Raw genomic sequence first — 26,151 nt, 5'->3', positions numbered from 1 at the left:
GAACCCGTAACTTACCTGTGTGTAATTTATAAAATAACGTGGATCAATAACCAAACCTCGAGAGGAGAGGATTCCTTTCCCCAACACTGAGGAACAAAAAAGTCAAATTTTAAGAGACTACAAATTTACTCATAAAAGCCAGTTAAGAACGCAACCATCATCACTTTAATAATTTCACTCAAAATATAATATTCTCGGGCATTTAAACGCTACACGTGAAAGAGCCCTAATGCATTTCAATCAGTGCGTCGCGGTAATGACATTTAGGACTCTCAATTACATTACGCCCGTCACATATAGAGGGTGCTTCATCCTACATTAACGTACACTCACGATGCATATACATACATACATACATATACACAAAAAGTGAGCCTATTTAAATTTTTAATTAATTATAACCTCAAACTTATCAAAGCGAACTTGTGTTTGTTTATTTAAGTTTTTATGCCTTAACTACTCAGCTGATCATCAAGAAATTTTGCAAAAACGAGTAAGGCATACATGATACAGATGAGGACATAGCAGATAAAACATCTAAACCCCCCTCTCCCCGAACACGCCAGTGAAGGCACGGGCAAAAACTAACATTCATATAAAAATAAACGCACAGTATAAATTAAATGCTAATTTTATTTTGTGTTGCTATTGCATAAAGATAAGATACCTAAAATGCCGTCGAATCTACTGAACCCGCGGTACCTTTGCATATAATATAATCCTGTGAAATGATTGAAAAGTGCTAGGAAAAGTCTACTCGATTAAAGTACCTATATTTTGATTCGTTAAATATATGATACCCGACCTTAAAACTGGACTATATTACTAGTAGTATATAATAATTATTATTAATCCCAATTATTCTTAAAATTATCAACCTTTTATATATAACAAACGATTTAGTTACATTTCTTGTAAATTAAAAATATACATTAATTGCATTTAACACAAATTACTTGGAAGTCAATAAATAAATTATGGATTTTCCGTGTATACTATTATATTAATAAACAAGTTCTCCAATAAAATTTACCAGTTTCATTAGAGCTGACATTTTGGATTTCTGATGAAATATACATTATGACACATTGACATTTGGTACATCAACTACACTGATATTTAATGATAGTTACTGATCTAAGTTTAAAAATGGATTTTTTTTTTCAACACAGGTATCACTCGACGTAATCTCGCTATCAAAATACTCGGTCCATTAGGCAATGGCTACAAGATACTAGCCAATAAATTATTTCGGATTTTGCTTTCAAGAAATTCAGTAGTATCTTGGAGTTAAGAATTCGGAAGTGTTACTCTCGCGTCTCTAAGAGCTCGTATAGCCGTTAGTTCTGGGTATGCTCTCTTTCCGGCCGTGTGGAATTGCCTTGCTATTAATTATAACAGCTAAGAAACAGAGGATGCCCTTGTATTTGCCAACAATTGAACAAGTGTGTCTATAATAAATCTCATGCGCCACTGTGCTCATCCTCAACTCATCCTCAAGATTGACCGCTATGTCTGAAATTCTCCCAAGGGGACATACCATAAAACCGGTTATTACCGGTAATATATCAAATTGTCAGTTTAAAGGTGCTTGTAAGAGCCTCCTTAAAATTGACGAAGCGATATTATTTTTACATGATTACTACGAACACCATAATTATGTCGATATTATAAGTTTTAAACTGAACTGGAAGATAATTAATATTTTATAATAACTACCTAATTTTAAATTCAGATATGGTCATATTGTTTGGTCGGTATCCTTTTAATTTGACATTTCAAACGTAAATAAGGAAAACTAATGAAAAACAACGATAATGTAATTGTGTGTGTCATGAACATAATTATAATCTATTATATATATTTAATAGTATTACGACAACGCTGTGTGTCCGTGAAATTAAAATCGTCCCGATTTTTTTATTTATACGATAAAAAACTCGATCCGTGTAGAGGCGGCTTTATCGTTTACAACAATATCTTGCATTGGGTAATCCTTATGTTGGAAACTTCTGTCTTGGTAGGTACCACCCCCTCATCAGTTATCCTATCACACTGCAAAACTTAGTATCTTAAAAAAACTCATTTCATCATCCTGAGACTGACTATAAATAAATTAATTAATCATTCATTCATTCAGGACAGTGTAATCTTTAATGTATAATTGTCTTAGATTTCTATCTACGAAATTTTACAATGAAATTATTATCATACATTACAATTATATATATACCAAGTACAATATAGCGATTAAAGCCTTAAGAAAAACTATCAAAATCATTATTAACGTTTCATATACTAACGAAAAGCAAACATTTAAAATCAAAAGAGATTGCTCGTAGTACATAGCTAAATAATTACTTTGTTAATTAAGACATTTACGTTATTATAACTTAACTAACAGAACGGCACGCGTGCGCAAAAATTTAATATGCGTAACTTGACATCCGTTCGCTGAGATAAAATGAATTTTATCCAATTACCTCCAAGACTGGAAGACAAAGTGGAGTATTAGCTCCATTCCCCCATTTCAAGCCTCCGAGATAGTTGAAATGGTTCCGTACATTTTAAATTATGTATTACAGAAGCAGACTGGTTGTATCTTATAATTATACCAACAAATACTTTCATTTCATACAATATTTACATTACAGGCAGCTGTAATAAATTTATGTATTTATATCACACTTTTTTTTATAGACAAAGGAGCATTCAAAATCAAAATCAAAATATACTTTATTCAGGTTGGCTTTTACAAGCACTTTTGAATCGTCATTTAACAATAATCAACAAACTATTTTAAGTAAAGCTACCACCGGTTCGGAATGTAGATTCTACCGAGAAGGATCGGCAAGAAACTCAGTAGTTACTCTTTTTCAACATCTAAAAATAGTCATGTTAGTTAAATACAATTATATGTGTATGGTATGTCTCCTGCCTGGAAGTCAACAGGTATTTGGGCTTGATTCATCCTCCTCTTTGTCGGCACTAGTCTTAATATGTAATAAACTATGTATTTTGTGCTCATTTTCATTAACTCTATATACTTATTTAAATAAAAAATAATTCCAATTTAAAACTAAATATCTTAAGTTTCTGAAACGCTGATTAAAGTCAGATAAACGAATTGTAATCTAAACGTCCATTGGTCGTCTATTGACTCATCAAAGACAACCAACCAATGACAATTCACCAGCGTTTCAGCAAACTGGAGGTTAAACGTTTATCAATCGAATTTGCGTTCATCGTTCGTTGGATTTCTCCATTAAATCCAATCCAAGGTACACTCGTGACAGAACAAAGAATTGGTATTACTAATTGATGGTTTAACAATAACATTTAAAGTTTTCTTCTCATGTTTCAGGTGAGTTATGGCCAGCTTCTTTTGTAAGTAACAATTATTCTCTAAGATGACGCATGAGACTGTCCTTGCTTTGTCTTATACCAGCTGTTTCCCGCGATTCCCGTTGTTTTCCTGTAAAATATGGCATTTATGTAGATATTATCCAGCTCCCAAGCTTACTTAATGTCAGATGATGTTCCGTTCTGTGGTATAGCAACATATATGGCCTAGGTTATAAGAAATCTATGCGAAGGATTATTAAAATCTAATTACCACTTATTAGTATGATGTTCACAGACGGACGGATAAAAATTCTTTGGTTTGATACTAAAATAGCAGATGATATTACAATGTTATGTACAAAATCAAACGCTGAATTTATTGATATAAGTTATAGAATGGGATCTTGGTTATTCATAAAATAGACTTGAAGGAGGCTGTCTCCCGATCCCCCTAAACTCCGCTGCTTTTATCAGGATAAATTCGAACCATTTTTATTATCATCGCAAATCTTTTTGAAGATAATTAAATTAAGTTGAAGATTACATGACATTTTTTTTTAAAAATACCTCATTTTATGTTTAGATAGACTGTAAAAAAAAATATATATATATATATATATATATATATCCCGCTGAGTTTCTTTTGCCGGTTCTTCTCAGGTCCGAGGTGCTAAATTCCGACCCGGTGGTAGATTTTTGACAATCAATAAGCAAGTGTAAACACTTCTATATTGAGTAAAGATTTTTGACTTTGTCAAAATAGTAGTAACTAAGTACAAGCACACTAGTAAAGTATGACGATTGACGTAGCTGTCACGCACACGAAGCTAATAAAGTTGACTTGTTGTTGATGCTCTTTTGTAGATATAAACATATGTCTAAATATAATACACATTAATTAAAATCTTACGAGATCTTAATCAAAGATTATCGCTTCTAAGGATCCGTTTCTTTCATGATTACCGTTCCTTTATTAACGGTCTGAAACCGAGTCTTTGTAATATACCACCGAATAGATTGTAATACGACAAAATGAAATGACCTTTAAACGTGTGTAATTTGGTTAGTTAAAATATAACTCTACAAAATGTGAATGTTACCGTCCATTGTTTATTTTCCTTTGCGATTATTAAAATTTAACTTTGTCGGAGTATTAAAATGTCGGACATTTGTAAATCCTAATTCGTATTCAATTAATTCTAAAATATGAATAGCGTTACGTTTGAATAAGTTTCGTTCAAAACCAGGTTTCGTGCCTTTGTACATCGTATCTTCATAGAAATTACAGCGACTGAATCTAACTTTGAAATTTTAATATATATATACAGATTATTATGTCACGTAATTGTCAAATAATTTGTCTTTGCTCAAAAATACATCAATAATAATACTAAAAATGTGTTATAGTTAATAATAAACAATTAAGGGGGGGGGGGAGGCAGTGATTAGAACGCGTGCATCTTAGCCGATGTTTGCGAATTCAAACCCAGATTAGCACCACTGTTTTTCTTTACCTTAACATCGTTACGAAACCTGCATGTGTCTTAATTCAATGTATTTCTGCCACAATAACCAATCTGTATAAAGAGGTGGTGTATGCTTCAATAGAGCCTGGACAAAATATAACCTTAGTACATATAAACTAAAATTTTATGTTTTTTTTTTAATATCAATAATTACATATTTTCTATATACTTCGGATTAATTATAGAATCTCAATTATTTATATATGTTCTAAGTACTTCACTTAACTAACGTTTATAGGTTGAAATAAGCCGTTTTATAATGAGAATTACATACAGTAGTAAAATATTTAACATTTCGTAGTATTTTCGAACTGTAATGAGCGCAGCGCGTCACAACAAAAGCTGGTTTTACAGGCGATTCTGTAGTCCGTCTCATTACACACATTTTACAACGAAGGTAGGTGGTATGGAGCAACTGATAGTAAATGGTCACCACAGCGCATAGATTCGGAGGTAAGATGTTATGTGCCCTATGCCTGTTGCTACACTGGCATAGTCACACTTCAAACCGGAACACACCAATACTAAACAGTATTGCTGTTTGGCGGTAAACTGTCTGATAAGTGGGTGTTACCTACCCAGACTGGGTAGCACGCAGCCTAAATCAAAATCAAAATATACTTTATTCAAGTACTTTACAAGCACTTTTGAATCGTCATTTAACAAACTATTTTAAGCTACGCTACCAGCGGTTCTGAATGTAGATTCTACCGAGAAGAACCGGCAAGAAACTCAGTAGTTACTCTTTTTCAACATCTAAAAATACAGTCATGTTAGTTAAATACAATTGTATATGTATGTTATGTCTCCTGCCTGGAAGTCAACAAGTTTTAGCTCCACGCTTTTTTATCATCAATATAATCTTGTATCGAATAATATGCCTTCTTTACTGATGATTTTTTTACAAATGTTTTGAATTTATGAAACGGCAAAGTTAAAAAATGAAACCCACTAATGGTTATATATGACTTTGCATCCCTTTTATTGAAATAATCTTTAAAATTAACAAAATTGAAAATACCGCCAGGAAACCTTGACCAAAAAATGAATGCGTTACCTAAAAATCTGTCCGTCTGTGTTAAAATAAGCACCAAAATCTCTATAGCAGATCTTAGCCCAGCAATGGGATATTAGGGAATTTACTTCAACTATATATATTTAAAATAACATCATTGTACATAATTTATAATTTATACTGTTATTATACAGGTTTTTGAGCATTTATGTAGACATATAAATAACATTTCAGATTCGCGCGTAAACGAACAAACAGTAATTGAAAAATATTAGAATTTTTTTACCAGAATTGAGATAATTATGAAAATTCATTCAATATACTGCATTCGTCGGTTTATTTATCAATTGGATTTAAATCACAAGTGCCTATAAATACCGACTACCAAGCGCTTTAACGCCATAGCCGAGCACCAGTAGTACTGTATACCGCGTCACAACAGGGGCAGCGCCCTTCGAGTAGGGTCTCCATCCCTTCCCGTAATCCACAGACAATGCATTACATAATTCTTTAAATAAGGTGGGGATTTTTTTTTGTAATTAGTAAAGGGTTGGTTATTAAGACTTTGAGACTTGTTATAAAGCGTTTTTCTTCTTAAAGAGAAAGAGGGTAAAGAAAATATTTTATTTTTTTGCATCGTTTGTCGATCTCGACTTATTTCTGATTGTTTAACTAAAAAGTTATAATCTCAATTTAGTTATGAAACAAATTGATTCAACAAAATCGTATTATGTGATTAATATAAAAACATAACATTTCTGGTCGGTTAAATCTTCTGTATTTATACCTCGAGATCATTGACTTTAACACTATAAACTATAAAGTAATTTGTTTGTTTTACTATTAAAGTTTACTATGAGTCACAAGAATAATGAGCGAAGTAAAAACATTGATAAAACACCCATTAGCGCTTATTTATAAAAACGGTTAGTACCTCGTTTTACCGTAACGTTATGAACCTTCCCTGGGTATCACATGTGATTCGTGATTCATGGTTAATGTTTAACTATTGTATCGGCTGTTTAGACAGAACACCTGATAAATAATAATCGGCTTATACTATTTTGATGGTTAGTTATGAAATGAAGAATATAAAATGCTTATTTTTTAATATTATCATATTTGGAGTCATCTACTACATACATATCTTTAGAAAAAACATAGGTCTATAATAATCTAGACGAATAAATTATTGATTAAGTCTGTTTTGTAATAAACAACAAAAATAAAACTTAGCCGGTTGTTCCTTTGTACAAATTCACAAAAAGAAAACCTCAAGTAAAGTGGTATTAAATCTATTAAAGCGCTCACATAATGGCCACCCTACCCCGGGGCGATCCGTCGCCATGGCGACCGCCGTGTTTGCCGCCGTATCGATCGACGCTTCCCTGTTTACTTTCAGTATGCACCGGGAAGAGTCACGCTTTGTTTTTGTACTTTTATTTCTTAATAAACGTATAAATACATGCTATATACTGTCTCGTTGATGATATAATAATATAGTTATGTAATAATTGATACATAGACTTCGAATATTGACGGTTTGAATATTATCATATACTTAATGTAATTGAATATGAATTTAATATTCGAATTTATATTTTAAATACAGATTATTATTTAAATAATACAGGATGACGCGCTTTTTTTATAGATACTTAATGCGTGAAGACGCGGGAAAACCTAATATCAAAATGCTAGGCTTGACTTCGATCGATACCAATTCAACGCCGAGTTTATATATTATAAACTAACCAAGCGCAGAAAAACTCCGCAATGTTTGACTGTATTGTAATTATAAATTGTCTATTTCGGCTCTGAACAGGAAACAAACACAGAAAATTTAAAAAAAAACATTTTCATCATTAAAACCAACGCCAAAATCAGAAGACAAAGATATATACACAAAAAAACCTCAAGTAAATTGAAGGCGTAGTATATATGTATATGCTATTAGATGCTCTAAATACAAACTCCTTGAATCAATCTGTATATTTTTTTGGGATTAAAACAACAGTTATATTTCCCTGTTTACATATTCAAAGGCTATTTGACATATCAAAGAAATCTTACAAAAGACATATTTGTTTTTGAAATAGGATTACAGGAACGAGAGACATAGCTTTGACGTTAGGTTATCCTTACAGCGCCCATTTAAATGATAACTGATTTCTTATTAAATAAAAATGTATATTGTTGAACATTGTAATTTTTTTTTTGTTATCGTATTAAATATAACCCACGTGTTTACAATGCTGGAACGTACATTGATAATAAAAAATATTTCAACATAAATAAAGTTAAGATTTCTGTCAGTTTATTGAATTATTTTTGTTTTGAATTAAATATTCTTTATGGAATTCACGTTTCGTATTTCTTGCCTTGCCTTGACTTTGTGTTGGTTATTTGAATAATATATTTTTTGTTGATTTTTTTAAATATATGAATACTTATTGAATAATAAATTAATCTCAGAAACGAGGTCAAAAGGTAGTCTGAAATTGAAGTTTCAGATATTTGAAAATAATTATGTTCAATAGTTACCAACTGCGCCCCCCCCCCAGCGTCTACCGCTTGTTTCCGATAAAAAACCTATATGCTATTCCAGACTACAATCTATCTCTGTTCCAAATTTCATTCAGATTCGTTCAACCGTTCTCGTGTGATTCAGTATCAAACATCCATCCATTCAAATATTATGTAAAAATGTATATTGAATATATCCAATATATTTAATGTATTGGATATATCCTTGTTTATAGATAAGGTACATGTATATCTGCAGGTCTGTAGGTCTGCCTGTATCTAGGTAGCCTAGGTAACCTCGACATCCTCATGCAATCGACACGCTATGATGCAAGCTATCAAGTTTCGAACATCGATATCGATGCGGTGTAACACAACACTAAACGGAAGGACCTCCTCTTACCCTCCGTATGCATAATATTTGCAACTTTTTAGAACATTCGTAAATGGGTAGGTTAATATACTTCTCTGAATTGTTTCACAGAGTTTCATATGTTTTTAAAACTGACACACATACTATCAATGTATATTTTACGTTTTTTAATAAATAAATATTTCGTAGATATATAAACGTTTATTTCGAACATACATAAATTATTATTCATAGGTAGGTAGGTAGGTTTCCTCGCGAGTTTTCATTTACCATCTCGATATAAGTTACACATATCACTTAAGCACATTAAAATGTCCAAGTTTAAATCCGCAATCATTGATTTAAATATCTTTTGAAGATTTTGAGAGAAAAATGTACTATTTAAAACTGTACTGTACTAATGTATATTTATTTTTAAAAAAAGAACGTGAATGATAATAATTCGAAGTCGAGATAAAGTGTTTCAACGTTTTGAATATTTTTTTTTTTGCTCTCAATCGAATAAATCAAAAGGAATGCCATCCTGCGTCCAATCCGTTACTTCGGTCAGTCGATTTAAAATATTACACTCCACAAGGAAGTTCATGGAATTTTCGATATAAAGAGGAAATAACCTTGTGATCGAATGTCGGTACGAAATGCATTTAAGATTAGCCGTTGAATACATCTGTCTTTGTCTCTGACGATGTGATTCTCGTTTCAGAAAGAGATGGATGTCTACGGTTCGCAATTAATAAAATAAAACTCTAGCAAGAAATTTATCATTTTAATTTTACCGCATAAATTATTATAATTATCATAAAATATTGAAATAATTAACATATGATTGCAAAACAGTTACTTAATTTATAAATAAACGGTTACGAATAATAAGATCTTTGTTCCTTGTCACATTGTTTGAACTTTAAGATGAATCATGTCATGTGCTATAAAAATGACCGCGTCATATGTTCGGTCATTGACACGGACATTGACCTCAGCGTGTAATTGTTACCTTTAGGACTCAACACCTGTAGCGCTTATTCCCTTGTAATAAAGGTTATATTAGATCTACTATAGAAACTTCTACATCCGGCCTACCTCAACATGGCACGACAATCGTGGAGGGGTTACTAGACAGGCAAATATTTGGCTTTACATATATTTTCTCTTTGTTTCCATATATCATAAATAATCAATTAATTTAAACAATAATATATCTGTAGAGATGTTCGTTACGTAAAAAATTACGAAAACTGCATTTTATATTAGACGCGATTAAAATATTTATCTTTCTTGTTGTCTTTTTTGTACACGTGAATTTCACATCTAACTATTCAATAATTCTCATACAATAAACGATATGTTGTTAAAGTTGAACAATAATGATTCGAATTATAATTACTTAACAAAATTGTTATTAATTATTAAACAAACATTAAGTTTTTAAATTAAGAGAGAACAATAATTTCACACAAAAATAATGAAGTCACTTTCGATTTAAATAAATATATATAAATAATGGTTACCCTAATTAATTTTATTATGCGTAAATACGTTGTATATATTACGTAAGTCATAATATTATGTATCAAAGTCTTAGTTTAAAGTATCTATTTTTAGAATATAACTGTTATATAAATGTTATTCACCAAATTGTATGTTATTACCATTGCGATACTTTTAGTTGAAAATCTCGTTAGATACAATTGTTAAAATTGCTTAATAGTGATTACGTCGTGCTTTAACAAAATACATCTTACCTTTTTCTTTACATTGTTATATAAGTTAGACACACACACAGGGGTGAATTGAATATTTCTATCTATTTAATAAATATGATTAATTTTGTCCTAATTTGAACCCAAAATCTTCGGCTTGGACTCGCACATCTTGGCATATTACTTCTACCTAAATAACTATCTTTAAGTATTTTTAAAAAATATATTATGATTGTTTTTTTAACAGCCATAATTCATTAATAATTAAATTAAATAAAAGATAAAAATATATATAACAATACTCAAGTCAAAATAAAGTGCCCCATCAATTTAATAGTATTTCCTAGATGTAATTAAATATTTATAGCTAGCTTCGAGACAATTATCAAAACTATGTAAGTACTAGTATTTTTTCTCAAGTGAACGATAGGTCAGTATAACAATACGCAGTCGAACTTATACATTCTGTATGCAACTTGTACTTACCGATATCGTAACAAAGGATACGAATGTGAATTATTTAATTTGAACGCTGACTATCAATTTCAAATGTCAAAATGTCTCTTATATATTACATAATATCTCCTATATAGTTTCCGCAACATTACGTAATGTACGTGATCAAGAAAACAGTTGCCCGTGGAGTTCGATCTCAATGATCCTACAATTATATATTCGTTTAAACGATACTAACTTTCCTATATATATAACTAGTTAAGTCCCTCATACACATTATAACATAACGTATAGATATATATAATTTACCCAAAATTTTTTGGGGAATGGATCACCTGTTGGTAAGTCACGATTGCCCATAGCATTATATACGCAAACGTTCCACGAACAACCAACCAGTATAAGTTTGAACTTGGTGCATTTAATTCGAAGCATCGAGTCTGGAACATTCCTAAACGAGTCATTAACAAAAGTAGAACGTAATATAATTATTATTTATATTTTTTCTGATAACAAAGCCGCGACACACTGACACACTTGTGAATGTTATGACATCGTATGCATTTATTATAAATAAGCAGTGTCCGCAACTTTCTTCTCGTCGACGTTTAACATACAATATATGTATTTAGGTAGTATTTTTTTATCGTGTAACTCATACTATCACAAAGCGAAATTATATCAAAATGTGTGCAGAAATTTCCACTCTTAGACTAATAACTCCGGAATCCAAATTAACACGTCTTACATCACAGTATACCACGCGATCATCCTGCGATATTTAGGTCAATTATTTTAATGTTACACCTACTTAATAGAGGATTTATTTTTTATAAATACGATGACACTAGACAGCTGTCAGGGAATGAAATCCGATGTAAGACGTGTTAGTTTTGATTCCGGAGTTATTGAAGAAATATCACTCTTTTTAAAACGTTTCACTCAAAATCATTCCACAATTTTACACACAATTGAATAATAGTAATGTTTATTTCTCTTAACAAAAACATACCTTACAAAAGTGATATTTATATGTGTACATAGCATGTCATATATAGAAGCAAGATTGTGTGCAGAGCTGGTGCCCGGGTTAAGCATAAATATGTATTAAAGATCTGGTCACTTCAAAACAAGAGTTCTAGAATGAAATGATATCATTACATTTTTGGCAGATACAAGCATATGGTTAATAAATTGTACAATATAAAAATAAATCGTCCTCTAGCAATATCAATATAGCCCACATACAGACAGCTTACAGTATTATTAGTAGATAATTGCTATGTAAATCACAATTTTTATGACTATTTTTTAACGATTTCGTGTTAAAAGATACGAACGAAAAATGTTTAATCGTAAAATAATTATAGTAGATTATACCGGAAGAGTTTTTACATTGAAAAAACCCTAACATCACACCATTAACTTGATAGTTATTAGTGTTTGGTGATTGAATTTTAATTAAATACGGACGAATATTTTATTGGCTTACTTGTATTGATTAGCGCCTTCACAAAAAAAAAGTTGGCGACTTATAAATTGACTTAAATTTAATTAAAAACCTTGTTGTCAACAAAAATGACGACCTCCGTGGTCGAGTAGTGTGTACACCGGTTTTCATGGGTACGCCACTCTGAAGTCCCGGGTACGATTCCCGGCTGAGCCGATGTAGAAAAAAGTTCATTAGTTTTCTATGTTGTCTTAGGTCTGGGTGTTTGTGGTACCGTCGTTACTATTCTGATTTTCCATAACACAAGTGCTTTAGCTACTTACATTGGGATCAGAGTAATGTATGTGATGTTGTCCAATATTTAAAAAAAAATTAAATCCAATATAATTTTCTTTGTAATAAATGTGTATTTTTTCTATATAATATACAAGTTTCTTGTGTTATTCAAAAAATATTTTTATTTAAAAGCACGTAACTCACGCTTTATTTTAATATTAATAAATTAGCTGCGCAGACGCAGACAATGTTTTGATTAAACTATTAGACACAGTCCTTGACGCCACCTGTCATACGTTCAATGACCTCTACAAATATTTGTTTTCCCATTAATATGAAAATTAAAAAAAAATACTACACAAAAAAACAGCGAATTCAAATATATCAACTTAAACATAAAAAGGAAATAGAACTTTAGTCTGAAATTGTAGATAGTTATTTAGTTCAAAATAATAATTAATAAAGGCTATTTTAAATAGTAATCAATTATAGTACAACTTGATCGATATTTGTTATTCAAAACATATAAAAAAACACTATGAGTCTAAACTTTGAATCTTATCAAAAAGTTTTATATTCTATAGAGACACCTACTCAAAATTATTTTATTTAATCCAACGAATTAGTATATAAAAGTAAATGGAAATAAAAAAACGTTATAACGTTACATCGATAAAATAATAATACAATAAACCAATCTATCTCGGAACAAAAGTATAACAATAATCATTACATTAAACACCCTACAGACGCACACACGTAAACAATGAACCATTGTATACGGTGTACACATGTGTGCAACAGCCGGGAACGGCAGCTGCAGGACTTGAATTCTGACTATGGTTCCCAAACTTTTATTATTAACTACCGCCCCGACACGGTACCGTTTAAAGATTATTTAAACGTATATGTATATTGATGCGATATATTAACTATACATATAATTATGTTGTTTCATAAGTTTGAAATACTTCAAAATGTATTCTTAATAATTTTATTTGATTTTCAACGGTTTCATGTTGAATTTTTAGCAGTTTTATGTAATTCGTTTTGGCAAAATTTAAAGGTTATACGAGTTCAATGTGTTGCGAATTTGAACTCATGCGTTGCAAATTCTATTTTTTGATAATTTTTTAAATCAAAAATTAAACTGGTAAACGGAATGACGTAACTTAATATCAATTTGTGAGCGAATTTTAATACACTGTGTTATAAAATTTGGGTACAACGAACGGAGCTGGATCGCCTTGAAAACTCGAATGTGAAAATCATTGGGAAAAAAAAGCTATAACTGACGCTTTTATTTCATTACGATGACATCATAACCACGTGATCGCGGCAAATAATTGGATATTAATTTTAAATATTTGTTGAAATATAATATTTAAATAAATGGAAAGAGTAATGCATTTTGAGAAGCGCACCTTTTCGAACCGATAATATTTAGGGTCCTTTTTTGTAGTAGGCATCTCGGTCTGAACGTATGGGTGCCTTTGCCTGCAGTTGAATTTTTTTCCGAAAACTTGACCCCCTCGTCAGTTATGATTCGACCGTTGACGCGAACGGTTGTTCTCGTGTGCTCGTTTTAATCTAGTCATTGTGTCCAAATTTTTTATTGTATTATAACTCGGTAGTGGTTTCTAAAATAGTTTTAAGTACATTTAGTTTTAAATATATAGAAGTGTATTTAAAAATTTTTAGGCATTCAGAAGACTGATTTTAATGAACGGATTTGGTTTACTTTGGTAAGTTTGAATATTTTGTGTCGTATTTTGTTGCATTATTTAACAATATATACCTTTAAATTAAATGTATGTAAATGTTAATATAATATATGATATGTCTAGAATTATTTTTAAAAATTATTACTTCAAAAAGTCGAAGGCAAACAGGTTTCTTTGACAAAATAAATTTAGATCAAGTTTACAAGTTCACCTTAAGTTGATTAACCTTAGTCGTTTGCCCTTGACTATACTTCGTTAGTTTCTTGCTTTTACGATTTAGTTACAAGATATAATATTTTTTTGTCGATTTAAAAAATATATAATTCATTACAATTTTACAAAATTGTTTATCTTCATATCAATATTTCTTTATCGTTTATTAAATTTGTTTATATATATATACAAAAAAGACATGTTTTTTATATTTAATAATAATGTGGGAAAAAGCCTTGGACCCATATGACAGTTAATTAACGATACATACCAATATTAAATACGTAAAAAGTTTTTTAATTTGTTTAGGAAATCGTGCTTTGTTTAAAATTTAGTTTAATTCTTTGTACACGATTTTAATCAAATCCGTATGGTTTATTCGCGTACGAAAAACCTTGTTCTTCTGTTCGATGCTCTTAAAGAAACCTTTCAGAGAAATTGCTTTCCCATTTGAAAGCTTATGTTGTTATTTTTCCGCTAGTTAAATAACGACCGTGTAACCTTTTGTTCGGGGATTTTTCGTGTATGGTCTCAACAATTATTTAATTTAAAGAAGATCAGAATAATGTTTGAGAATCTGTGTTTAAATAACGAAACATATTTGAATTTAGAATAATAATGAGACAACAAATCATTTTTTTTTAATTTAATTTTTAAGAGATTTTAAACCAAAGATTTACTCTCAATAACTTACTTCTAAATAATGTTTTTAAATACAATTTTTTATTGTTATAAATATATTTTATATTATAATTATATAACTGAACACTGACTAATTTGATTACTAACCGTTTCCTGGAATTAATTGTTTACAAATTCTTTACTACGCAGTGATTCCAAGAATATCGTATATTGTGATGTTACCGTGTTAAATAATTTCCTACTAAGAAGTTTGACTATTCTACGCGTGATGAAGTTTTAAATGCTTATCAAAAGATATTTATTATTTTTATATAATCTTAATAAATTTAAATGATTGTTTTTATGTTCCTAAAGCATTCGTCCAATTGTAATGAAACTTAGGTGAGTTTTTCTGCGTACGCCTGCAAAGTTTTCATGGCAAAAGGATGGGAGATATTATTTGTTTCTCCTTCAATATGAATGGTATTTGGCCGAGCGGTGTCGGGCCGGGTTGCTTGTCTATAATAAATCTCTCTTTTAAATGTTATATTAAAATGATATAGCGTTTAATGTAAATTCAATTTTGGCTTAAAATTCTTAAACTAAATTTGGAAATGATCAGAATCAATTTCCCATCGGTTATATGAAATAGGGAATTATGCAAGTTCTCTCTTGATTGCTCGAATAGTTATTAAGAGCTAGTGTACTTCGTGATTCGTTTATATTAATTGAGCGGAGCGTTAAGCTGAGCGATTTAACCGAATCAAAATAATATCAAAGCTAACAGTGTTTTGTTTTATTATAAACTAATCAAATATTTATAGTATTATTATAATTATTAATAAACATATATTAAAATTAATTAATCACTATGCAATATTAAAGTAATATAACCGTTGTGGTTATCTATTGAGTGATGTTTTATAAAGTTAGGATTTTAATAACGATTGTTTTTCATTTACTGCGTAATACTTTAAAGCTAATATTATTTATTGCCTATAACAGTTGTTCGAATTAAAGCAAAGGTGTGCTGGCGCTTTGCAACGTAGCTCGCTTTCCGCTCCGCCCGTTACCGTATGTGCCCTTAACGTAGAAGCATTTGAGATTTGGTATTCAGATTTCAGTTAGTCGTTAGCTTCGATTTGATTTACGGCTATGACGAATGTCACCACTTCCTTGTTGTGTTAACCGTACTATCGGATGGTACTTATGGGCACGTGATAAACAGAATATGTTATCTCTGAGTCTGAACCTACCTTCTTAGTAACTTGATAAACGAATCTTAATGAGTTTCCTAGTATGTATTCCAGAATAAATATCAGAGTTTATATTTATATAAACTTCTCATGAATTTGTAAGTGAGATTCCATATGCCTTATGATTATAAAACTCAAGGTTATAAGCGTTTTTTAAATAACCGTCTCAACTTCATAGGTCGAAGGACAAAATGAATAAAGTTGTCTTTTTTTTTTCGGGCTAGTTTCCTTCACAAGCACACACAGAGTAACTTAGCAATATATCCAAGTATGATAAACATTCTATATACTGTTCGGGAACAATTATTATTTTTTGATCCGCTGAAGATATTATTTTTCGTGTCAGTGAAATAAATACCCCTCATGTTATATTTCCGCGACAACCCGAAACACCTATAGTATATTTAATATAGACAATTTCTTTGTTCAGGCGCCAACAAATATTGCTGCGTTAATGAACCCTTTTTTGTCTTAACAGCGATGAATATTTCGTTAGCACAAAACAAAATTCCGTATTTCGTAGAAGTATTCTACCTGTTAGTGTAAACACTTCGCTGGATTTCTTTTGTATCTTATGTTGTAACAAACGGCCTGTCAGGTACTAAAGGATATTTAGAAAGGTTAGTTTCGGAATATTATTTCTGTAATACTGTCGTCTACTTTAAAAAATTTTTTTCGAATGTAACAGCTATTACCAAGTTACTACGTCAGCCGACTTATTCCTTGGCTAGCATGTATTTTAGGTATGCTATATTATGTAGTTTTAATTTTGGTATTTTTTGGAGTCATTGTAAACTTAAGCATTTTTGAATCTATAATATTTGAACTGTTGACAACTTTAATTTAGTGCATTGCAGGTTGGTTGCATGTTTGTAATAATTTAAATGTATTTTTATAATTAAAACTGCTAACGATCTCATTTTTTTTTTAATTATATAAATTATTTTTTACTCTATGGAGAAATATATAAAATCATTAATTCATTCATTTACTAAAAAAATATGTTACCGTTAAAAATTTTTGAAGCCATTTCGATATAAAGCGTTGATTTATGACTTGATTAGACATGATTTAAAAAAGCGACACTAGTCCCATATTCAGTATCTATCAATCTTTAATTCTATAAGATCAATTTCTATGTAACTTCGTCAAACTCAACGAGATTTAAGTTGATACATTTTTAATAAATCGGATATTTATATTTAAGTATTTATGTATCACGGACTCCATAATCAACCCCAAGGAGAGCTATGTAAACGCTCAAGATGAAAAAAGACAGTCATTGCTCATCGCTGGATGCCTCAAAGACTTGCCACTCGCGATTAATCAAATTAATTACTTTCATTTCTTCGTGTAAGAGCTTGTCTTTTGTTATTAAGTCAAAAACGACGAGCGATTTTTGATGTAGGTACCTTCTTCTGTGGACTACGTAATTACGTCTGATGTATGTTTGCTTGAATTTCAGATATAAGGCTTAATTCCTACACGTTCGATAATTTGGACGGACGTTAATCAAATATATCGTAGAACATCAATTATGTCCTGGAATAAAACAGATACCTCTGTATTTGCACGGATAACACATGATTTTGAATTTTAGTATGATATAATAAGGTCAAGTTAAAGAGTCATACAACTTGTTGCATGTGTGCGTTGACTCTCGTATCTTACACCACGACCTATGAAAGGCTACACGCTACCGTCGCAGATATGTCATCTCGACACTTGTATTGCTTTCTGATGTGTCAATCGTTATCGCGGCGGAATAATGCAATTACGTTCGCTAAATCCGCTTAATTGCAGATTGCGTGGTTTATTTTTTAATATCGAATTGGTCAAACCTTGAGGATAAAGAATTGAACGCACTACCTTCGTATATTTTTGGCATAACGAAACGTCTCTTTCTCGCCTTATATTCCTCCGGTCTGTGTGAAGGTGACAAGAATAGTCTTAACTTAATAGTTACAACGAATTTATTCACGACAGAAAATTTAACCTAAACCATTATTCATATTCATAATTGTCTTAAAACGATTGTCTTGGTATGAGATTCAAAGTTTTATTATATTTGTCTTGGGTGACTGAGGGGACGGCGGGAGGACAAAGTTTGCTAAACCACATTGAAAGCGTGGGCCCAAGCCAGTAGATAAATGAATTATGTCTACGAATTAGTCGAGCACAGGACATATCGAAAGTTTTACAAGTAACTGAATGATATTCAAATGTTTTTCAATATAACTGTATAACTTAAATAAATAAGTCAATATAAAATTTACTCTTGTCACGGCTGTAGTCTTAGTTTAAAGCGGGTGAATTTGCGAAGCGCATCTTATTAATCTTACGTACTAAAATCTTTTCCGAAAAGCGCTTCATACTCTGTTATTGTTTAAGTACGTTTTCAATTAGACGTTACATAAATGACTCATTTATTTTGTTTTAATTATACTAGGTATAATAATAATAATAATATTTATTTATTTAAGCGTAATATTGAACAAAAACAAGATGTGAACGATAATAACTACGATAGTATAAAACTGTGGTGCAGTTATTAACGCCCGCCATATTACACACACATAAATTGCACATATTTGTTAAATATATTTGTACAAAAAAAAAAAAACAAAACACAATTAACAGATTACAAAATCAAAAAAATAATCACCAAAAACAAAAAAAAATCAATAAATAGTAACATCGATTTCGCCAAAATAATTGTAAGAATGAAGTTATATTACAATCAGTGTATGTACTTAAATTAATAAGTTACATAATTAATGAAATCAAATAATAAGTATAACATTAGTTGTAAAAATAACAATACTAAAAGAATAATAATAACAATAATAAAGTAAATTGAAAACAAATACAGAACCATATGTTTAATATCAAACGTTCGTAATTTTAACGTTGTAACTTTTGAAGAATGAAATCTTTACAGGGCGCAACGGATCTATTTTATATTCAAGCTATGCATAAACATTAATACATACATAAAGGGAATGTTATAAATTACTTATTTTTATAACACCTCAAATATACTAGACAAGTTTCTTTTGATTTGCATAATACTATTAAATAGATAACATTTCTAAGTACCCCCAAAGAATCTCCTCGCCTATTATTATCAACCCCGAGACTGAGAAAGTGCACCCTTATAATTTTCACACGGTAAGGTGGTTCGCCATACAATGGATCGTATCAAAGAGGTTTTTTTTTAAATAGCTTAACGGTTACTCGTTCGTCTTTTTCGGTTTTTAAACATTTACAAAGATCTCTATTTAAATTTATACGTTTGTTAAAAAAGGGCAAAATACATTGCGGGGTTTGTAAATAGTAATTTGAGAGACGTGTATTAAAATATCGCATTATGTAACTGATGAAAGTTACTAATCATTCGAATGACCTTTCTAAACGGATAAACTTGTATTGAGGTAATGAATACTTAAAATCAGTGCAATATAATTATTTACTTCTTACCAAAAAATGAAATGTTATATACCTAGTTCAAAAACAATTTGTAATTAAACTTTAATATTTTTTTATCGCAGTATGAGTCGGATTAATTTTAAAATACCAATTATGATTTAAGACCTTTCGGTTTTTTGTTGGTTTATATTTTCATTGTTGATTTTATAATAATGCTGTACTTGCATTAAAAAGAGTTTTACACAGATTGTGATTGTTTTTTCCTAAATTGATACACTAAGCAAGAACTTACACTAGAAACACTTTTAACGTCACGATAAAAGGGATCGAGTAACTGTTTCAAGGCTACCGAAAAGAGGTTTTGCCGCCATTAGAGAAACGATAACTGTTTCTATATTAAATTTACGTGTTAAAAGGCTGTTAAATTACGTTGACAAAGAATTCAGAGGGTAGGTAAATTATATAGTACTAACTATTACCCGCGACTAGTCTGCTTACTTTTTGGTAAAAATGTTTACAAATGGCACTGTTTTAAAATGCGCCGGTATATAACTTACCAATGTTCGAACATAATTTAAGAACGGAAACGCATATAGGACAACTAAAGAGTTATTCATTTATAAACTTATTTCTAGCTATACCTATATATACAATAGATAGACATTTTTATCAATCATTAAAGAAAAAAAAATACTCCCTTAGGCTTCAAACTTGCACCAATTTCGGTTCAGTAGTGTATCCTTGAAAGCGTAACAGACGTAGTAGACTTTCATGTTTACAATATTAGTACTGACTTTCATGCTTTAAGAAAATAAACATACATATAATATAGTCTATAATTGGTTATTTTTGCTACAGAAAGCCAAAATACATGAACAAGAACTAATTAAATAGCATAATGTGAACTTACAAGGTACATAGGTTATAACTTCGACGAAGCCCTTTAACGGAGATTAAAAGGCTCTCATTGATGTTATAGGACGCCATTTATTACCTTAATTACGTTGTTTATTTCATAAGTACACGCAACGCCATTTAGCGAAGGTTAGGTTAGTTAGTTTCTTAATTCCTAATTTATTTGCTGAAGACAGCGTAGAGATAAAAATAAGAAAGATATTCGAAAATCAACATTACCAAAGCTTCTTATCACAAATAATTTTCGATACGATATGTATATTATTTTTTAAATTTAATAAATGTAATTTCCATCTCTTAATTATATACAATTAGTGGAATAAAATTTGAATCCCAAAATTAAACCTTAAAGAGCGTGTTATTGTCTTTAAAAATCTTCGCTAAGTTATTTAAATATTCATCTAAATGGCGAAGTGTTGAAGATAAATTGCCACTTACGTAACCTCCCTCTCTGCTTCTACTTATTAAGGCTTAAGCGCAGTCGAAATTTAGATAGTCGATGTAATCAGAGCGACAAAGTCGCAAATGAGTCTGTCGAGTCCGGATTAGGTACTTTAAGAAACAGGGCTGTCACCTGCGTGAAATTAAGGTTAGTAGACTTCGCGACGCAGAAAGACGCTCTTTGAAGATATATCACTTCGCGATTGGTAACTAAACATAATGAGGTTTAAGATCATGACTGTGTCGGGAAATGTATACGACTCTGCGAATTAGTGTGATGGAAACATGAAATATACTACTTGCGTAAACAGACCAAATTGTATAATAAAAATAAAAATTGATGCTCGTCGGTCTGATCACAGTTACTGATCTAAAATATATATTCTAACTTTTCGTAATAATTGACTATGTTGATAGAACTTAACATGTAGTGCATGTAATGTGTAAAATTAACATTCAGAACCGGCGGTGACTTTACATTATGTTTAATCCTACAATATGTTAAGAGTATTTGTACGATCTACTTGAACAAACAATATTTCGACTATACCAGATCACATAAATTTAATTCTTGTCCAATTAAAACATCTCAATACTCACCACCAACTGTAAGATATATTTTAAATACGCAAACTTTCAAATATGATTATTAAGAAGGTTTTCGACAATTCAATTTTAAATAGTTAAATAACATTCTACAAATGTTTGCAATTTTCGTATGATATATTTTCGAAATGTATTTGTTTTATAGTGTAACAACTTAAATTGTTTCAACGAACTACTAAAAGTGCTAAATACTCGTTATAAATTCCTGAAATCTTCGTTGTATTGTTACGTCGTCAAAAACAACTCCTAAATAAATTTTGTACAGTTTGATTGCTTTTGTTGTACGAGGTAACTGAATTGATAAAGTTGCTAAGTGTATTATAAGTTTCGGGACTGAAAATGTAAGTAGTAAAAGAATTATACAAAATATGTTATCAAAGTCTCGTAAAGATTGAACTTTATAAGGTCACTTTTATCAGATTCTCGATGAAAAAAATATAAGGTTTTTATTAAATATCAGTTGGTATTGTAAGAAAATAATGTTCTAAACCAGGTTATTTCTTAATTAAATTTAAAACTGAAAAGGACATATACATATTAAATAATTCCAAATACAAAATTGCTGCCCATTAAAAATGCTATAAAAATGTCGTTTCAAATGATAATGAACATTTTAATTCTACCGTAATAAAACAAATTACCAAGTCGATTGTAACATTATTTTTGGACAAACCTGAATCACGCGTGCCCCGCGTTACAGATGGAAGATAACATGAAGGCTAATATTTAAATCATGCTCTGTAAACCGCCGGCGACTTCCTGCCATTGGCCAATATACTTGAGCTTTTAAGTGGCGCCTCTGTCTTTACATTTTGTGCTATAAATTTAGTTCCAATTCACGACGCGTTTCACTTTAACTGGTCGGTTGTCAAAGCGATTGCGGAGTTCATTAATTTCTTTTTTTTATAGGAAGGGGTGGTGTTTATTTAACTCTTGTATAAGGACAGTTATTTATATCTCAAAATAAATATAAAATATAAAACGTGAAATCACGTAACGAAGTCTTTATTTTATGCAAACGCTGAATTATGTCGTGATGTAAGATTTTTATTTGTTTCGAGCCTTATATTGTTCAACGCGATATAAATAACTTATATCTGTTATATAAAAACAGCTATTTTATTATGAAGAAAAAATAAATTAAAAGCTATTCGATGAATATTTTGATCAATGACAAAGTGAAGGTTGGTACCCATGTGTGGAGCGATTTTCAAAGCCATTGGGTGTTACAGTGAGCTCCATTAAGCATTACATTTAATTCTCTGGTTCCGGTTCATATTTCCTTTGGTTCAAGTTAAATGCTTCAATAAAAGTCTGTTACTATAAATGAATTTGATTCCTTTAGTTTTTAATTATTTTGTTGGAATTCAAAATTTGTTTATATTTATAGATTACTGTATTATTTTCGATTCACTGATTTTGGTATCATTCCTATTTCGAAATAATAAATATAAAAATATCTTTGACCTTATCTTTCAATAAACTGAACGTAAATTGAAAACATATCAACTTCTTCCAACTCGGTAGGTTCTAAGCAGACTGGTGGTGTTTCGCCGCGAAATGCCTTTTATCTTCACCATATATTTTACTTAAACCAGTTTTATGCGAACGTGACTCGAACTTAGCAAGTTTGAGGAATATAATAAAATTCGAATCAAGTTTGTCTTATAGAAGTTGGTTTACATCAACGAAGTTTGAAACAAAGCCGCAAATCCGCCAAAATGTACCTCAGCCGTGCTTCGAAACCGTATGTGTTATAAAATTATCGCAATAGTCGGCAAAGTTTTAATCAGGTAGTTTATTAATTCATTATTAACCTCATAGGATATCCGTATCCGTATCCGGATATACTTCAATGTATCTATGGAGTTTATTTAAGACTTTCAATTGTTTTTGAATATTCTGTATTAAATAATACGAGAGCAATTGTTTTCTATTCAAAGTTTTTCAATCTTGAAAAATCTTCCATCAAAATTTTGTTCACAAATATTATTTCTTCAAATGTCAATTTTCTTTCTATTCAAAATATAAAAAAAACACAATCATCCGAGATTATATAGTAAATAAATTTTGTTATTTTTTAATATTTGTGATCTACGTTACGTTCGTAGATGATTCGTCTTGCGTAACAATAACATAGATAACTATTATAATTCTGTAACTATGGGCAATAATTGACATTAAATTGAACGCATCTGTGACAAATTAGAAGAGTCCGTCTACATTAGCACTAGTCATTTGAAATTAGTTACGTTTACCACATCAAACCCCGTAACGAGTTCTGCAATTCCTTAATTCAAATCGAATAACTATTATTCGATTTGAATTAAGAGATATTCTGAATGATTTATATATCTGCAAAAATATCCCAGAAACCAAACATTCAACGACGCAAAGACAAATTGAAATCACCGAGAATATTTTTCAAACGTGGAATGAAAAAAAGAAACAAATCCTGCATTTCAATTTTTAATAAATGTCGGTCACTTTATTAAACTAGTCATATCTGTAATTAAAAATTTAACTCTTAATAAAATACATAAACAGCTGTAACCTAAATAATTGATAAACAACACAGCGAATCTATAAATAGAGCTGTTGATTCAGCAACAAGTGCAGACCAATTGTTTACCACCCGCGGACCGACGCAAAGCCGCGCCTTAAAGCAAACAATCTCTGAAAAACAGTACCAAAAACAAAGACGATAAACACTAACCTGAGTAGAGATGTTATTGAGACTTTTATTGCGATAATAGAACCATTTGTTTATTCATATAAAACTTAGGATACGATAATATCTGAAGTTTCATCCAATTCTATAGCTATTTCTAACTTGCTAGTTCATCATCACGACAAATGACTTGAAATTGGTAACTTCGATTGTCTGCGCAAACATAGTCAATACAAAAAAAAAAAACAAATATAATCTTCAAGAAATAATGGCAGAATTACCTGTCCTATAATTTCCCTTTCAATTGAGACCTATAACGCAGGTGCCATGTCGAATGAAGCGAAATCTAATAAAAAGCCGTACTGGTACATTGAATTTAAATACTCCATTACGTTTTATTTTTTACTACCTATTTACATGAGACAAGATCGTGTACATTCATTCGATCACGCTCTGAACCGCTTTTTATTTTGTTTAGTTTAGTTTATTTCTTTCATTAGTCGTCATATTGAATCTGATTGACTTATCAGTTTTAATATCAGTAATATCCTTTTATATTTACTAGTTGAATAAGTTATTATTATCAAATAATGTCCAAGATATTTTTTAAATATATGTAACGTCAACTGAAATAGAATTTAAATCAAAGTTATGTTAGTAAATGTTACTAAATTCACTTTCTGAATTGAGATTTTAACGTAAATTCCCATTTAATACAAATGTAGGTCGCAATATATGGCAACAGGTGTATGAAGTCACGTTAGTTTGTCCACCCATTTCCTTTAGTGCTACTGTTTTAACTACTCCGACCGCTTCTTGTTTCCTTTTTACTCTTGTTTGTCTAAACGGTGCAACGTGCTCTAAAATTGTACTTTAAAAACGTCGGGTCTTACTGTTTTAACTTTAAAGCGAATCTTTCTTTGAGATGCTCCTTTATCCGTTGCTCTTTGATGTCGTGTTAGTTCTTTATTATTGCATAGTGTATGTATGCTGTAGTGTATCGAAGAAGGTTCTATTTTCTTTCATCAATAAGATACGAGTATTTTCTTGTTCGATTTTTTTTTTCAATGTCCATATAACTTTTAGTATAACCTTTTCCAGTTGATGAATTAGTAAAGACAAACAAACCTTAGATTTATATATTCTAAGTCATTTTTAATAGTTCAGTTTCATTATTCAGTACTGATTGTTCTCGATAATGCATCTTTACTAATCATAACTGATTTAAATTAATCTCCCAAGTTCCGATAACTAAACCGACATACAAATCACCATTCGTGAATACATAATGAATATCATAAATGTTTCGATCTCGACCAATGATATCGCGTTAATTCAATGTCGAAGCTGTTTATTTCGCTTTACATCTCTTGTCGGAATAGACTACAGTTAAATCTAAGAAGACAATTTAGTTCCTGATAATATTTTGTTATTATTTTAAAAAATCTATTTAAAACGTTATTCTTTTTGACTATTCTGTAACAAGAAACTCGAAACTCACAACTCACCGCAGAACACGAGCTTGTCAGAATGTAATATGCAATATTGACTAATAATTGTAAAAGTAAGTAAGTCGGTTGTCAATATTTTATAAGTGAGATGCGAGGT

At 30.5% G+C, this 26,151-nt stretch overlaps 1 protein-coding gene across 7 annotated transcripts in view; it reads left to right on the top strand.

Annotated features, from left to right (window-relative positions):
• LOC113394834 (brain tumor protein) overlaps positions 1–26,151 on the top strand; it is a 465,726-nt gene that overhangs the window by 391,759 nt on the left and 47,816 nt on the right. For 2 of the 7 annotated variants that reach the window (XM_026632264.2, XM_026632261.2), the window contains exon 4: positions 3,365–3,387. The exons of 4 other annotated variants lie outside the window; for them this stretch is intronic. Coding sequence is in view for 1 of the 3 variants with exons in the window: in XM_026632259.2 (XP_026488044.1) it covers positions 14,390–14,412 (23 nt within the window). In the remaining 2 variants the exon portion in view is untranslated. Of the gene's footprint in view, positions 1–3,364; positions 3,388–14,257; positions 14,413–26,151 lie in introns of those variants that run through there. One more of the 7 variants, XM_026632259.2, reaches the window with a different exon arrangement.

Source organism: Vanessa tameamea, chromosome 22, assembly GCF_037043105.1.
Source record: "Vanessa tameamea isolate UH-Manoa-2023 chromosome 22, ilVanTame1 primary haplotype, whole genome shotgun sequence".
Classification (NCBI taxonomy): Eukaryota; Metazoa; Arthropoda; class Insecta; order Lepidoptera; family Nymphalidae; genus Vanessa; species Vanessa tameamea.
This window is presented reverse-complemented; position numbering and strand designations above follow the sequence as displayed.